Here is an 18182-nt window from a genome sequence, read left to right on the forward strand (position 1 = left end):
GTCATAACACTGCCCCAGGCCCACAATGACTCCACCTGTCACTGCTAATGTGAGGCTCGGGATGTTTTAAGGCCCAGACATCATTTGCGTGCTGAATACATGAAAACAGTGCTCACCAGGTGGGTTCGGTAGAGCCAGATAATAGCCCAGGGCTGACCTGGGGCCAGGGGGGTGGTGGCGGGAGGAGAGGAAGCAAATCCCAGGGAGAGCCACATACAGACCAGGAATGGCCTGGAGCTTTGCTGTCCCTGTGAGAGCTGCCAGCCAGGCCACTCTATATCAGTATGGTGTGAGCATGCGGCACACCCACCCATTGGTGCCTCCAAATTGGAATCGACTCCAATGTCCTGATTTGCATATTCAAAGTGGCCTCTCATGTGAGGAAGGTAGGGATTCCAACCCCTACTAAGATGGACGCTGTGATCAAGACCATAAGGCCATAAGACATAGGAGCAGAAATTAGGCCATTCGGCCCATCGAGTCTGCTCCGCCATTCAATCATGACTGATAAGTTTCTCAACCCCATTCTCCCGCCTTCTCCCCGTAACCTTTGATCCTCTTACCAATCAAGAACCTATCTATCTCGGCCTATCAAAGCCTTTTTTCAGCTGCTAAGACCTCAGTTACACTGGTGAATTGAATTAAAACTACTCTCTGGTCTGCATTGGTTCAGCTAAGCTTAAATCGGGGTGAGAGCTACAATTAGTGTTAGCACACTTTGCTCCTGCTCCTCACTGCTGTCTATGCCACCTGTTGGAAAGCGCTTGTCTGTGTCTCCTGTCACAGCCTCTAGCACCTAGAAGGACAAGGGCAGCGGGTGTGTGGCAACATCATCGCATCCAAGCTTCCCTCCAAGCCACACACCATCCTGACTTGAAACTATTATCACCCGCCCTTCCTTCACTGTCGCTGGATCAAAATCCTGAAACTTCTTCCCTTACAGCCCTGGAGGGTGTATCTTTAACCACATGGACTACAGCAGCTCAAGAAGGCAGCCACACCTTCTCAAGGCCCCCCCCCACTCCCTGGGGGTGGGAAATAAATTCTAGCCTTCCTGGGGATATTCTTAATCCGAGACGAAATTAAAACAAAGGTGAAAATGGGATTTATCTCAGTGCTGATGTTCTCTATAGTTCAACAACCTGGTGATTCTCCAGGTCCAGGCATACAAGTACTCCAAAGGACTCGTTATAAAAAAGTACAATGATGAACATATGAGAATTGGTAGCCGGCAGTAATTTCAGCATTTGCTGCTTACATAGTATCAATGGGATTCCTCAATGTCTGTCAGCCCTGCCACAGCAGGAACACTCTCACCCCCGAGTCAAAGAGTTGTGGGTTCAAGTCCCACTCCATAGGCATGAGCAAATAATCCCGGCTGATACTCCAGTGCAGCAGCCGGGAGTGCCACGGATGAGATGTTAAATCGAGGTCCTGTTTCTTCTCTCAGCTGGTTGTCCAAGATCCCACGAGCAGGAGAGTTCGCCCAGGGTCCCGGCCAATTCATATCCCTCCACAAATGTCAGCAAAGCAGATTGCATGGTTAATAGCACTTGCCTGTGGGAGCTTGCTGCGCACAGATTGGCTGCAATGTTTCCCACAACAAGTGACTACATTTCAAAAGAACTTCATTAGCTGTGAAGCACTTTGGGATGTCACCGGGCTGGGGAAGGTGCTACAGGAATGCAAGCTCTTCCTTTCTTTACTGCCCCGTGTCTACTCGCAGGTATTCATTACCCCCGTAGGACCCATGAACAGAACAGGTAACATACGGTTAACAGCAAAAAACCTACAGCCGAGTTGTTTGTTTTCTTTTTCCAATTTTGATGATATGGGTTGATCTTCAAAACAAATTATTTTCAAACTCAGTGGAGATTTACAGATTACAGTGGAAGAAAATCAGAAACATATGCACATAAAGTTTCCAAAGAGCTACTTTTCCACTGTTTTCAAATTAAGCATCTTTGCCAGACGATGGAAAAAATAATTTCAGCAAGATAGTTGGGAAAATAAAAACACGCAAAGAATTAGGCAGCGTGCTAGGCCATAGGTTGAAAGGAATTAGAGAATCATAGCATGGTTACAGTGCAGGAGGCCATTCAGCCCAACCTGTCTGCGTTGGCTCCTGCAAGGATGCCTCACCTGGTCCCACTCCCCCACCCTTTCCCTGTCCATCTGCAAAATTTTTCTCTTCAGGTAACTGTCCAATCGTCTTTTGAAGGCCTCAATTGAATCTGCCTCATCCACACTTTCAGGCAGCGCATTCCAGATCCTAACCACTCGCTGTTTAAGGAAGTTTCATGCCATCATTGGTTCTTTTGCCAATCACTTTAAATTGGTGTCCTCTGGTTCTTGACACTTCAGCCAATGGGAATAGTTTCTCTCCACTTGCTCTGCCCAAACCCCTCATGATTTTGAACACTTCTATCAAGTCTCTTCTCACCCTTCTCTAAGGAGAACAAGCCCAGTCTCTTCAATCTATCCATGTAACTGAAGTCCCTCTGGAACCATTCTCGTAGGGCTTTTCTGGACCTGCGTTCAAGCCTTCACATCCTTCCTAAAGTGCAGTGCCCAGAATTGGGTGCAATACTCTGAGGTTGAACCAGAGTTAGGCTCATTATAACTTGTTTGCTTTTGTACTCTATGCTCCTACTTACAAAGCCCAGGGTCCCATATGCCTTTTTAACCACTTTCTCAACCTGCCCTTCCACCTTCACGCACATGTACTGCAAGCTACCCTCTTCCTGTACACCCTTTACAACTGTAGTCTTTAGTTTATATTACCTCTCCTCATTCTTTCTCCCAAAATGGACCACTTCACACTTCTCTGCATTACATTTTTAAGTGCCATGTGTCCACCCATTCCACCAGCCTATGTCCTCTTGACGTTTAACACCACCCCCTTCCATTCACAGTACTTCCAAGTTTTGTGTCATCTGTAGATTTTGACATTGTGCCCTGTACACCCAAGTCTAAATGATTAATATAGATCAATCAAAGCAGTGGCCCTAGTTCTGAACTCCGGGGAACCCCTCTGTATACCTTCCTCTTGTTCACCACTCCTCTCTATTTTCTGTCACTCAGTCAGCTTCGTAACAATGCTGCCACTTCCCCTTTTATTCCACGGGTTTATAACTTTGCTGACCGGTCTACTATGTGGCACTTAATCAACTGCCTTTCGGAAGTTCATGTACACCACATGAACCCCATTACCCTCGTCGACAAACTCAATCGGGTGAGTTAAACACAATTTGCCTTTTACATATCCACACTGGCTTTCTGTGAGTAATTTGGACTTGTTCACAAGACTGTTAATTTTTTCCCAGATTATCATCTCTAAAAGCTTTTTCACCACAGAGATTAAACTGACTGGCTTGTAGTTTCTTACCCAGTTTTTTGAACAAAGGTGTAACATTTTAAATTCTCTAGTAATCTAACACCATCCACATTTTTAAGGATTGGAAGATAATGTCCAGTGTCTCCGCAATTTCCACCCTTACTTCTCTCTGTTTCCTGGAATGCATCCCATCCAGCCCTGGTGAATTATCAATTTTAAGTGCAGCCAGTCTTTCTAATACAAACATCTTCTCAACTTTTAGCCCCTCCAGTATCGTAATGACTTTATATTTCACGGCTTTGAAAGCATTTGTTTTCTTAGTTAAGAGAGATGAAAAGTACTCATTTAGTGTCTCAGCCACACCCTTGGCCTCCATACATGGATCCGCCTTTTGATCTCTAATCAGCCACACCCCTCCTTTTACCGCCCTTTTGACAATTTACAGGCTTATTGAAGATTTTTGCATTCCCATTTATGATGGCATGTCTCTTCTCATTCTCTCAGTTTGCCTCTTATTTCCTTTTCACCTCCTCTCTGCAATTTATATATTCAGCCTGGTTCTCACCTGCTATGTGTCATACACCCCCTTTCATGCTCCATCTTGCTGTCTATCTCTCTTGCAATCCAGGGACCTTTGGCTTTGGTTGTCCTATCTTTTGACATCATGGGAATATACCTTGACTGGACCATCTCGTCTTCAAAGGCAGCTCATTATTCCATTACAGTTTTGCCTATCAAACTTTCATCCCACTTTACTTAAGACAGTTCTATTTTCACCTCACTGAAATTCTGCATACTTCAATTTAGTATTTTTACTTTAGATTGCTCCTTGTTCTTTTCCGTGGCTAACCCGACCTTATGATACAATGATCACTGTTTCCTAAATATTCCGTGACTGACACTTGATCCACTTGATGCACCTCATGCCTCAGAAGCAGGGGCAGGGTTTTGCCCTTGCCGGGTGAGCTCGGCGGGCACAGACGGGAGCCGACTGCTGCCCGCCTTCGAAGCCGGACCGCGGTTTCACACTGGCGGGCCAATTAAGGCCCACCCGGCATGAAGCACGTGCTGCAGCGCTCAGCACTGCCTGTGCAGGGGTGGGGAGGAAGGTGAGCAGGATGAGCGGGGAAATTCGCGCATGCGCGTGGATGCCCACTGGAAAAGCCCCTTGAGGCACAGAGCTGCCTCAGGGAGATGAAGAGTTCTAGAAAACAAAAATAAAGAATTTTAAAATGTTAAAAAACATGTCCCCTCATGTGTCTCACATGAGCAGGGACATGTTATGAATGAGATGTAAAAAATTTTTTATTTTTTAATTTGCTGTTGGAAAACTCATCCCGCTTGTGGATGAGGTTTCCTAAAAATTGTAAAGGCCGCTTGGTCTTTTCGCCCGCCTGCCAACCGTAAGGTTGGACGGGCAGCGAAAAATTTAAGTTAATTAATACTTTAATGGCCTTAATAGGCCTTCTAATTGTTGGCAGGCGCGCTACCGATTCCCGCGTGCGCCTGCTGAACTATCGGCATGACTGCTATCACATAACTGCTCGTTGACGTCGGGACACTCGCCCGACGTCATTTCACGCTTGAGTGGGTCAGGCGCATGCCCGCCCGCCAAGACGAAAATTCTGCCCCAGATCCAACAATGCCTTCTTCCTCATTGGGCCAGAAACATAGGGCTGGATTTTACAGCTCCCCGCTAGCGTGTTTGAAGGTGAGGGGGGGGGACTCACAAAACGCAGTGTGTGGCCTTTCCACTGCCTTCCCTCCTACCCCCGAACCTGTTTCTTCTCTCAGCTGGTTGGAAAAGATCCCATGAGCAGGAGAGTTCTCCCAGGGTCCCGACCAACTCATATCCCTCCACAAACTTGTTTCCCATTTTACAGGGGTCGAGGGTGGCATCAGGCAGCCCGTCTGCCCTCCCCTGGCAGAAGTCTCATCCTGAGCCAATTAATATCCCTCCAAGTGTAAAATGCTGTTGGGCAGCTGACTATTTGGTGGGCGGGATCCCGAATGACTTTTTAGTTGGACGGAGGCAGGAAATATGGCTGTAAAATCCAGTCCATACTCTACCGGAAAATTCTCCTGAAGATACTTCAGAAACTCTTCCTTTTCTCTGCCCTTTATATTATTACTATCCCAGTCTATAGTAGGATAATTGAAGTCCCCCATTATTACTCCTCTATAGTTCCTGCACCTCCCTGTAACTTCCTTGCAAACTTGCTCCTCTATATCTATCCTAATAGTTGGTGGCCCATAGAATACACTCAGTAATGGTAACTCTATTGTTTCTGAACTCTAACCAAATAGATAGATTCATTCTCTCCAGGCTATCCTCTCTCTCCAGCACTGTAATGTTCTCTTAAACCAATACTGCTCCCACTCCTCCTTTCTTTCCTTCTCTAACTTTCATGAACACCATGTATCAGAAATATGTAATACCCAATCCTGCTCTTTTTTAAGCCAGGTCTCCATTATTACCACAACATAATATTCCCATGTGGCTATTTGCACATGCAGATCACCAACCTTATTTACCACACTCCTTGCATTTACATACATGTACTGTAAGGTTAATTTAGACCTTATTGTATTCCCTCACCTAATATCTTACCATTTCTAGCCCTCTAGTGTTAGCTGCTTCTCCCAGTCCTTTGTGAACCTTGTATATCCTTTCTAATGCTGGATTGATGGAGATGGTGGTGTAGTGGTAAAGTCACTGGACCAGTAATCCAAAGGCCCAGCCTACTGCTATGGGGGCAAGAGTTCAAAGCCCACCATAGCAGCTGGTGGAATTTAAATTCAATTAATAAAAAAAATCTTGAATTGAAAGCTAGTCTCAGTAATGATGACCATAAAATTATCATTGATTGTTGTAAAAACCCATCTTCCTTTAGGGAAGGAAATCTGCCATTCCTACCCAGTCTGGCCTATTTATGACTCCAGACCCACAGCAATGTGGTTGGTTGAGTTAACTGCCCTCTGAAATGGCCAAACACATCACTAATTCAAGGGCAGTTAGGGATGGGCAACTAATGCCAGCCTTGCCACCCCATGAAAAAAAGTCCTGCTTGCCACCCCCTGGCCAAGTTAGTCTAGTTTAGATATTAAGAAAAGTAAAAGGTTAGCAGCTGGTAATAGTGCTTGGTCAAACCTCCTGTTGTAGGTTCAATCACCATTTCTATCTGAAATCTAGCAGCCAGGTTTCCAACAAGCTGAGAAAACTCAAGTTACAGGGATGAGTATGTACCCGTATATTACCTGGGGTTCTTGAACTAATGTTCTGAAGGTGAAAGGATGTCATTTTAACTTTGAGGGATGGAGTAAAGCAGTATCAAGTTGGCCACCATATCAACTGGCAACCTGAAATGAATACAGCCCCCCCAGTTTTCCCATTTGTTGACTTCAATGGCATCAGTGTGATGAATAATCGGCAGCTAATTCAATATTACTCCTTTTATGCCACTGACAAAAATTAAGCTTTCCCTTAAAGTGTGAGAAAGGAGAAAGACACAGAGCAGGAAATAAAAACACATGGAACAGGTGACAGAGACCAAACTTCATTCCAGTTAAATTCCTCACTTCCTACATTTGGTCAGTCTGGTTTGGATAATTCTCACTTGAAAACATTTTACAAGGCATGCAGGAGTTTAGTCGTCTCCAAAACTGAACAGAGCTCTGTGTAGTGGTTAATGGTAGACACTTTGATCCCAGGAAAGGAGGCATTTTTTGAGTTCTCAGGGAACGTTAACAGGATCTGTCAGCATGCTGGCACGTGCCAAATGTTGACAATTTGGAATTTCAAGACTTGGCCCCTGTTGGAAACTGCTGGAAATACTTGGCAACTGTACATTTCTCCGAGTGGAAATCTGCCACGTTAGATTATGGAATAATTAGCAACAATGAAAGGTATGTAGTTATTGGAGTTTTAACACACTGGGGATCACTAGCAGAAGGCGAAGAAGAGTATCAAAATGAATTGTGATGTGCAAAAATGTAAATAACTGAATGCAGTTCATTCCTACACGGCTGAGGGACTGGGGAGAAATTTCCCAATGTATTTTTCTTTTTACTGATACTTTTTCTTTTGCATCTCCCAGGTGATTACGTGATGGCAGAGTGGTGGGGAAGGGAAGGAAGTATTTAGTCAGAATGTTCTAGCCATCTTGAGTACAGGTCAGCCTTGATGGATCAGCTGGTCAGTTCCTACCCGTCAATTTCACATGCTCCTACGTATTATGGACATAGGTCTTACCTTAGTACAACTTATAATAAATCAGATTTATTACTCAAGTGGCTTTCATTTCCTTATTCATATGACAATGGGCACTCTGTCCCTCAGTCACATGGGAACACCACCACCTGGAAGTTCCTCTCCAAGCCAATCGCCATCCTGACTTGGAAATATAACGCTGTTCGTTTACAGTCACTGGGTGTCAAAATCCTTGAACTTCCTCCCTAACAGCACTGTGGATGTACCTACACCACATGGACTGCAGCGGTTCAAGAAGGCAGCTCACCACCACCTTCTCAAGGGCAATTAGGGGTGGGTAATAAATACTGGCCCAACCAGCGATGCCCACATCCTGTGAATGAATAAAAAAATAGTCTCCATCCTGAGGGAGTCATTAAAGTTCTCTGAACCTTATGAAGAGTGTGTTCATGAGCAAAATGGTATGACAGTGTCAGATAACTCACCGCCATTACTCAATTACCTTTCTGATAATTATTGTTAGCCATTAAGATATTGTAACTTCTTCTCACCTAATGATATCAATGAGAGTAGTTTCGTGAGGACAGTGGGATTTGCACATATAGCTTAAATCTTGGTTTTTCAGAATTTAATGCAACCTTCTCAAAAGCTAAAATCCTGAATTGGGATCCAAACCTCAAGAGTAAATGACGAAGAATTTGTTTGAAGAGAGGAAGTAAAATAACAATTTGCATTTATACAGCACCTTTAACATTGGAGATTGGAGGAGTTGTTAGGCAGTGCTGGATGTGGTGGATGGGTGTGTGTACCTAGGAAATCATATGCCCGGTGAAGGAGAAATGAGGCAGGGGTGAAAATAAGTATTGGATTATTTTGACTGGAAGAGTTTCTGATAGACAGTGGCAACTCTGTTAGAGAAGAGATGTGAAAAGATCAGAGTAGTGTTTAACTAACTGCTCTCTCTGTTTTTGACAGCTGGGATCTGTCAAAGACCTGGGGTAGTGGCTTTTTTGGTGAAGACATTGGTTATTGACTGGAAGGGCACAGTGACCAACGCTGATGTAATAATGACCAGACCGTGTCCAGCAACACATACAGAAACAAGAGAACTGCGACAGGAAGAGCAGGTGTTTTTTTATTCATTCATGGGAAGTTAGTGTCAATTCTGGGTAATTTGCCTGAAGCCCTGTATCCAAAGAAGGTGAAGGAATAGGTCCCAACCAGGAAAAGATAAGGCAGAATGCCAAAGCAGAGATTGTCAAACAATGTGTGGGAAGATCTGAACACAAATGTGAGACAACTAAGAGAGCATAATGCTTAAGACTGTTTAAAACAATCAGCTTTGATGGACCAATCACTGACTGCACAGTCTGAAAGCATCCTGTCCCCATTGACTCAAACAATTTTCCTCATTTTTCTAGAAACCTTTGCTTGAAGTCCAACTGCAGTCGCCATAAATTCACCCCTTATTTGCCGACACTTTCCTGGACCACTATGAGTTTCCTGCTCTCAGCCGACAATGGTGGAATCGAATGAATTGCCCATTGCACCAATGCTACTCTGGCGTTTGTGTCACGAGCTATCTGGTCACCCAACGTAGCAATTTAAATATCAGTCTTTTCCTAATTGTCTGCACTTCACGGTTTCACGATATGGAATTTCCTCCAAGTAATGTAATTGTGTTAATTAAAAGTATTGTACCTTGGATTTTGACCTGATTTGCTTTGCATTCTGGACAGTGTAAGAGCTGGAATTCTTCAGTCTGATGCATAGAATAATCCGTGCTGGCAAGAAAGATGACATCACCAGCTTTCCAAGTTCTGGCATCATCTGCGAGCTCCAGAATGCTGCTATTAACATGTGTATCTATGGTAACGGTCACCTTGGGCCGCACTGAAAGAAGAGAAATGAATGTTTGAGTGTGTAAGTATTAAACAGCATCTCCTGCCAAGTTTTCAATCTCTGTAAAACAGGACCATAAGCAGTCTTATATATAACAGCTGTTACTGGGAAATAAGTATGAAAGAAAAACATCTTAAACAATTTCTTCTGCATACTTGAAAGTTTTGGATGGCATTTTTCTCTTTGAACAAAGGTCAATAACACATTTTATTTACCTTTATTTTAAATGAAACACGATGAAAATGACAAATGTTATAATCTTTTAAACATGAGTTCAGTAACTGGAACGGTAAACAAGAAACATCACCCAATCCCAAACACCTGTGATAAAGATCTTTTAACACTTCTCAACTAGTTAACTAACCACTTACCCAATATGAATGACAACATGTCTCTGAATTTATCTACAGAATGGCTAGGACAAGGCTGAGTGGCAACTCGTAAGGTCAGCAATTGCTAATTCTAGCAGTACACCTCATCCAATACTCCAATACTCCGGAAACTACTCCAGGTGATGGTTATAAAGGAGGCAAGAATTGTTCTTGTGTTTTGTGACATCACCAATGGGAATTTCCCAACACATTTCACATGGAAATTTTCATCCCATTGGTCTGGCTGGATTCAAACTCAGGGCAGGGGTGAAAGGACTCCCTGCTTCCCATTCCTTGTAGTCAGTATGTGGTGAACACACCCAATACAACAGGGGCAACATGAGACAGAAGAAATGGCAGTACAGAGGGTAGGTGAGAGACAGCATGATGTAATAGCAGAAGGCTTCAACTCTTCCATTACATATCAATAGATAGTTTCAGTAGATAAAGGATTATTTTCAAAGGTCTACAATGGTGCTGGATGCTTTTCACTCAACAATACCTGAGTAGATAATAGAGAGTGGTTTTCCGAAGGGTACTCTAACATATCATAAAGCACACCTGATTCAGACTGGGGATATATTGTGGCAACAGTTTTACAGGGAGGGACTGGACCATCTCTAGCCAACAGGCAGAATTTCAAACAAAGGAGGAGAAGGCCATTCAACTCCTTGAGCATTCTCCACCATTCAATAAGATCATGGCTTATTGATCTGATCATGGCTCAACTCCACTTTCCTGCCAGCCCCCTTTGTCTCCCTTGTAGATTGAAAATCTGTCTAACTCAGCCTCAAATATATTGAATGATTCAGCCTCCACTGTTCTCTGGGGTACAGAATTCCAAAAACTAACAACTCTCAGAGAAGAAATTTCTCCTCATCTCCATCTTAATTGGAAGACGCCTTATTTTGAAACTATGCTCCCTAGTTCTAGATTCCCCTACGAGGGGAAACATCTTCTCAGCATCTACCTGCCAAGCCCCCTCAGAATCTTATATATTCCATTAAGGCCACTTATCATTCTTCTAAACTCCAATCAGTATAGGCCCAACCTGCTCAATCTTGCTTCATAAAACAACCCCTTCATCCCAGGAATCAGCCTAGTGAATCTTCTCTAAGCTGCTTCCAATGCAAATATATCCCTCCTTAAGTAAGGAGACTAAACCGTCAAGCAATTCTGACAGGTACCACAATACAGTAGCTTCAGCTGCAATCAGTTAGAGGAGAAAGGCTGTGCAACATACATAGAAATATATGTTAGATATATATTAAATCATTTTCAAAAACAAAATTAAAGTATTTCAAGCTTTAAAGGGGGCAACTAAATCTGAATGACAAATTAAAGTGGGCATCTTGGTGAGGGAATCTGTTGGCAGATGGAGGGAATCTGTTGGCATTAAGTTCTTCTAGATGCCAGTGCAGAGGTCTAGAGGGTGAAACAGGTGTCATGATGATGTGACGTGTACATGTGGAATATTAATCTTTAATTTCATCGGCTGGTCAGATATATATATCCAACTTCTTTAAAAGGACTTTTGCCAAGCAAAGACACTGACTTTGAAATGGCTGCAGAGGTCACCTGACCTACAAATTGGCCAAGTCTGGAAACTTCTGAATATGGGTTTGCCAGGAGATATGGCTACAGGCTTTTCCCCTGATGGACTTCACACCTGCCGTGGTCTACATTCTCTACAAAACATAAGGACAACAGACCTCTAGACTTTCTGACTACAGAAGTTACCAAAAACAGTGGAAGACTAACAAAGCTATTGTGCAAGGAGGATGCTAAGAACCCCTCTCTGTATTGATGGCATCTTGATAGCTTTGACAATAAGAGATCAAAACTCATTTCATTAACCTGGATCACCATTGTGCACCAATAGCAGCTGCCACATGAGTAAAACCCCCTGGAGAAAAGTTGTTATTTATAAGCTTGTCTGTGGGCTACTGTAGTAGAAGAAGAAGTTTGCAAATGGGTCAGTAACACCATCTCTCTCCCTGCTGCCTCACGTTCAGAGCACTATCTCTGATGAGTTCTGAAGGAGACTTCCAAATTCCAAAGCTGCGTTTCCATGAAAACAAAGACCACTAAGAACTGCCTCAACCACACACAACACCGAAGTACTCAGACAGTGAACTCTCTGTTTTCGCCTTTTATTATTGAATCTTAATTTGCCCAAAAGTTAACCTTCTCTACTGTAATTTATAATCTTGCAGGATTGTGTGTGTTTTCTGCAAAGGTTGTGACATGTGTTTAGCTTTTTAAATATTTTCTATAACTTTACTTGGGTGGGTTTTAGTTCAATAAAAATGAATCCCTTTGTGTTTAAACTCAAGAAAGCCTATCGGACTGAGTCCTTTGCAATTAGCATGTAAACGGTTAAGTACAGGCACTGAGTTGACCCTTCCATCCTTGTAAATTAAAAAACCCTAAAATAAAAGCAAAATACTGTGGATGCTGGAAATCTGAAATTAAAACAGAAAATGCTGGCAAAACTCAGTGAGCCTGGCAGCACCTGTGGGGATAGAACCAGAGTTCACGTTTTGAGTCCAATATGGAATGAAGAAGAGTCATATTAGACTCGAAATGTCAACTCTGTTTTTCTCTCTTCACAAACGCTGCCAGACCTGCTGAGCTTTTCCAGCATTTTGTGTTACCAAAATAACCCGGTTATGATCAATCGATCATAAAGAGGGCAAGTTCTGCTATGTGTTCTCACTGGGTCATAACAGAGCTCACTGGCAGCAGAAGTTTGCAGTGGTAGTTGTTAACCTATTTAAAATGAACTAACTGATCTCTAGGATGAGCCAGGGAGACTCTGTGGTAGATTCCTGTCCTCACCTGACGTCAGTTGGTTGAAAACTCAGCGAGCCTGTGAGAGACGAGCAATGGGCTGGGCTGATTCAGGCCTCGGCACTGAATACAACAGTCTACGCCTCTTGTTTTTGAGAGTGTGACAAGGTGGGGATTACAGGCAATAACCTATTCCTGTTGTTCTCCCATTCTCCTCTTCCTATATCCCTATGAGGTAGGCATTATAGTATACAAGTGTGATGGAGTAGGGATACATTAAGTAAGTGTTTTGCTAAGACAAGGGGCATCTTATAGAACGACTGGATCTCCTATGGCACTGCACACAAAAAGTAAAGAATTGGAGATCAAAAGACCAAGGTTAAGGGAGAAGTCAGGGGCTTAGGAGAACCAGGGTCACAAGATGGAGAGAGGGTCTGAGATTTAAGGTGGGGAGTTTACAACCCTACCACTATGAGCTGGTCTTCAGACTGTACCCATTAACTACACTACAGACTTGGGTTTTGTAAGATGGCCCAATACCAACCCAGTGGTTGTTAACAAATAGTTTGCATATGTAGGTCGAAGTACTAGACTTGAAAGAGGACGTTTATTACGGAGGAATGGAAACAGTTTGCATAGTGAATGGGTGTGCTGCTGACTGAGGTTCAGGAACTGGTCTAGTGGATAGCAAGGTGAGAGAGGAGTCCAGGGTAAAACGTTTGGGGTAAAATGTTTCGCTCGGCGGGCGGGCAAACAGGCGCCCGACCTAACCGAGCATAAAATGATGTGTGATGATGTCGGGCGAGCATCCCAACGTCATCGCGCACTCTCGCGATATTTCGGTCGGTGGGCGGGCGCCGGAGTCGGCGGGCAGGATGAGGTTTCCAAAAGCAATAAAAATAAAATGAAACCTTTAATTTTTCATGAATAACACGTTCCTGCTCATGTGATAGAGTCACATCAGAGGGGACATGTTTCATTTTTTATTTTTATTTTTTAAATTAATTTTTTCATATATCTTCATCTCCCCTGAGGCAGCTCTGCGCCTCAGGGAGATAATGTAGCGTGCACTCGCCGCGCGCATGCGCAATGCTCACGCTCACCCAGCTCGCACTCCCCGCCCCCCCCCCCCCCCCACCCCGCCCACACAGGCAGCGCTGAGCCTCGATTGGCCCGCCAGCGTGAAATTGCCTTCCGGGCCCGAGCGCGGTGGGCGGGCGGCTTCCCTAGCGCCCCCGCCCACCCCCACCCCCACCTATAATTCTGCCGTTGACAAAGGAAAGTGGGCGAATGAACGAAATAGCAGGCGGACCTGGGTGTCCTCCGCTACCACACCACCTAGTGATCAGGGGGCCAGCAATTACAGCGTGACAACCAAATGTTGACAGCGTTTTCCCAATATTAAATGACTCAGAAATTGTGGCGAACAGGTTAAGACTTGTTATGTGATAGGGTAATACACAGAGGCTCTGTGAAAGTTAGCACAGAGGTGAGTTTAATATGGGTAGGCTAAGTGTTCACAATAATTACCAAGCTCAGGTCATGTCTGATGCACAGTTATTTACAGCATAGTTGTCATTTACAGGAGATACTCAGCACAGACCTGGTTTACCACAAAGGAAGCGCACTCTGTAGTCATGGCAGTTTCCATTAGCCTGGTCCTTATTCCGACACACAAATCCATAGTCTTGATCATGCATATGGAATACCTCTGCTGTTCGACTGGCTGGGATTCCATCAACAGTAACAACCTAAGGCATAAAGAGCACTTTAATGAGCGCACTTCTGTTGAATTTCTGCCGATAAACACCCGGTCTCTCATCATAACTTCCCCAGCCATCCTGCCCACCTTACGTTGAAGTTACAATGTGAGATCAGGAGGAAACTTTACCCATTTACTGCACTTTGCTGTCAATAAAAATTCCAACATTCGGCAAACTGGTCCCATTTGGAATCGTTAATCTTATGAATGGGCATGGGGTGGGAGTGGGGGGGTGGGAGTGGGGGTGCGGGGGTGGGGTAGGGTGGTGGTCAGGGTAGGTAGGGACAAAGGAGAAAAATGCTTTGTTTGGCTTCAGAAAACCATATATTTTGAGGATGCATTCTAATCCTACCTACCCAGCGGAGACTGTCTAAATCTCCCATGTAACTTACCCAGCTTGGATCTGCCCTAACACGATTTGAACCTGGTCCACTGAACAGACAGTAGAGGGGCAACAGCTCAAAGTTGGCAGGGTCCATCGTAATAAATAATGTCAAGTCTGGATGATGTAATTGTGAACTGACTGCAATTTTAACTCGATGACCTGAGCAGGAAGTGGTGGTGAGGTGCCTGCCGGGTCCTCTCAAGTCCAACGGGGAGGAGATCAGAGCCAGAAGAGGTCCAAAGAAGCAAATTGTTTAAGTTTAGTTTTACTTTCTTTGTAGAGCAGAAGTAACCTTGGCCTTAGCAATCGATTCTGTCACTTGCCTGGTCCCTATGGGTGATGTCTGGGCTGCCTGATTTTCTGCCATTTCCTTTCTATTTCCCACCCGGAATGCCAGGATTTAAATAAAGGCCTGAAGTTAAAAGATTCCAAAGGTTCCAGGCCTCATCTCTGAAAAAGTGGGCGGGTTTCTGGGCTGAATTTTCCCAGCCCAGAGGTGGCAGGCTGGGAGGCGAGGGATGGGGGCAGGAGAATAGCAGGAAGACACTTCCAGGTAGCTCCCCCGACAAATACCTGCACGGTGGGAGTTCCAATGGAGGTGTGCAGCCAATTGAACAACTTAGGGCTACTATCAGTGGTGATTATTTGCATTTACTGGAATTTTTCCAGAGGCTCCCAGCTTAATGGTAGCGGCCTCCTTGTGGTAGGTTGGGAGGGGTCCATTGGACCCAGAGTCTCCATGCCCTCTTGACAGGGTCTCAGAAGGAAAGGTCCCCTGAGCCCCAACGATCCCCCGGAGCGCAGTCTCCTCTGTTCTTTTACTACGCTAAAAAAAGTTTTATTTAGTTTTACTCACCTGAGGGCACCTCCATTTTGAGGCACCTCTATTTTGAGCCTCCTAATTATGTTGGACTCCTGAAGCCCGCTGGAAAACCCTGCCCTCTAATCCACCCGCCAGAAATCTGCCCACGGTTACACTTGAGTCTTCTCTCTTTAAAATACTTTGTAATCCCAGACAGAGAGTACAATAAATGGCTATGATCTTACAGCAAGACATGGCTTTAAAATCAAACTTTTCGTGTTAGTCTCCAAACTTACTGGGGGAGAAAAATGACTTTCACTGCATTTTGGCATCTTCAGTATTTCAGTCTTTTGTATTCAGTATCTGGAGTAGTGTGTACAGAATTGGTCTACTTATTTAAGGAAGGATGTAAATGCATTGGAAGCAGTTCAGAGAAGGTTTACTAGACTAATACCTGGAATGGGTGGGTTGCCTTATGAGGAAAAGTTGGACAGACTAGGATTGCATCTGCTGGAGTTTAGACGAGTAAGAGGCGACTTAATTGAAACATATAAGATCCTGAGGGGTCTTGACAGGGTGGATGTGCAGAGGATATTTCCTCTTGTGGGAGAATCTAGAACTAGGGGTCACTGTTTCAAAATAAGTGGTCACCCATTTGAGACAGAGATGAGGAGAATGATTTTCTCTCAGAGGGTCGTGAGTCTTTGGAACTCTCTTCCTCAAAAGGCAGTGGAAGCAGAGTCTTTGGACATTTTTAAGGCACAGCTAGGTAGATTCTTGGTAAGCAAGGGGGTGAAAGGTATCGGGGTAGGTGGGAATGTGGAGTTGAGGTTAAAATCAGGTCATCCATGAACTTATTGAATGGCAGAGCAGGTTTGAGGGGCTGAGTGGCCTACTCCTGCTCTTAATTCCTGTGTTCGTATGGTCGTATGTTCAGTCTCATCCAGGATTCAGTTTTAACATCTCAAAGAACTCGTGGCTAGAACCTCTAATTGGCACAGTTCACAGATATATCATGGTGATCGCTATTGTTATGCAGGCCCGAACCTGTTTATACTAAGATTCTTAGTGTCTATGCAGATATATCACATTCAGGAATGTAGCGTGATTGGGCAATGTGCTTTGCCAATCAGAATTAGTATACAAATAAATGCTTTCCTTTAAAATGCTGCCCAATGAAAACTGTGCCTTCTTTATCTGGGGAAACACTTCTTAATTATTAACTTCAATTCACCGTTTCACTCAACAGACGTAAACTGAACCTGGCATGAGTGATAAAAGTATTCAGCTTTCGTAGAAAGAATTTAGACTCTCATGGTACAGTGAGGGTTTACCTGTATATCAATTAGTTTCTCAGAGTACAGTCCTGATTACCTGTACATTGCTTTTACTCTCACAGAGCACAGTGCTGGAGGTTTAACTGTATATTGATTGAAGTCTTATAGAGTACAGTCCCAAATACCTGCACATCAGTTGGACTATCAAAGAATACAGTCCTGATTATCTGTATATTGATTGGACTATCAAAGAATACAGTCCTGATTACCTGTATATTAATTGGACTATCACAGAGTACAGTCCTGATTACCTGTTTATTAATTGGACTATCACAGAGTACAGTCCTGATTACCTGTATATTGACTGGACTATCACAGAGTACAGTCCTGATTACCTGTATATTGATTGGACTATCACAGAGTACAGTCCTATTACCTGTATATTGATTGGACTATCACAGAGTACAGTCCTGATTACCTGTATATCGATTGGACTACCACAGAGTACAGTCCTGATTACCTGTATATTAATTGGACTATCACAGAGTACAGTCCTGATTACCTGTATATTAATTGGACTATCACAGAGTACAGTCCTGATTACCTGTATATTAATTGGACTATCACAGAGTACAGTCCTGATTACCTGTTTATTAATTGGACTATCACAGAGTACAGTCCTGATTACCTGTATATTAATTGGACTATCACAGAGTATAGTCATGATTACCTGTATATTAAATGGACTATCACAGAGTACAGTCCTGATTACCTGTATATTGATTGGACTATCACAGAGTACAGTCCTGATTACCTGTATATCGATTGGACTAGCACAGAGTACAGTCCTGATTACCTGTATATCGATTGGACTATCACAGAGTACAGTCCTGATTACCTGTATATTGATTGGACTATCACAGAGTACAGTCCTGATTACCTGTATATTGATTGGACGATCACAGAGTACAGTCCTGATTACCTGTATATTGATTGGACTATCACAGAGTACAGTCCTGATTACCTGTATATTAATTGGACTATCACAGAGTACAGTCCTGATTACCTGTATATTGATTGGACTATCACAGAGTACAGTCCTGATTACCTGTATATTAATTGGACTATCACAGAGTACAGTCCTGATTACCTGTATATCGATTGGACTATCACAGAGTACAGTCCTGATTACCTGTATATCGATTGGACTCTCACAAATTTTTCCAGGAAATGCAACTCTCAGGTCCGACAGTTTTTCCCAGTCTCCCGATCCTCGCTCATCATCCCGGTTAAACCAATCGGTCCACTCCACATCTGCAGCCAAGTAACATTAAGATGTTGAA

At 43.7% G+C, this 18182-nt stretch overlaps 1 protein-coding gene across 2 annotated transcripts in view; it reads right to left on the reverse strand.

Moving 5' to 3' along the window:
• cemip (cell migration inducing hyaluronidase 1) overlaps window positions 1-18182 on the reverse strand; it is a 246588-nt gene that overhangs the window by 77801 nt on the left and 150605 nt on the right. For both annotated transcript variants that reach the window (XM_078530479.1, XM_078530480.1), the window contains exons 9-11: window positions 18032-18153; window positions 14217-14364; window positions 9249-9440 (exon numbers count right to left, since the gene is read on the reverse strand). In XM_078530479.1, coding sequence (XP_078386605.1) covers window positions 9249-9440; window positions 14217-14364; window positions 18032-18153 — 462 coding nt within the window. The remainder of the gene's footprint in view (window positions 1-9248; window positions 9441-14216; window positions 14365-18031; window positions 18154-18182) is intronic.

The sequence above is a fragment of the Cetorhinus maximus genome, chromosome 26 (assembly GCF_964194155.1).
Source record: "Cetorhinus maximus chromosome 26, sCetMax3.hap1.1, whole genome shotgun sequence".
Classification (NCBI taxonomy): domain Eukaryota; kingdom Metazoa; phylum Chordata; class Chondrichthyes; order Lamniformes; family Cetorhinidae; genus Cetorhinus; species Cetorhinus maximus.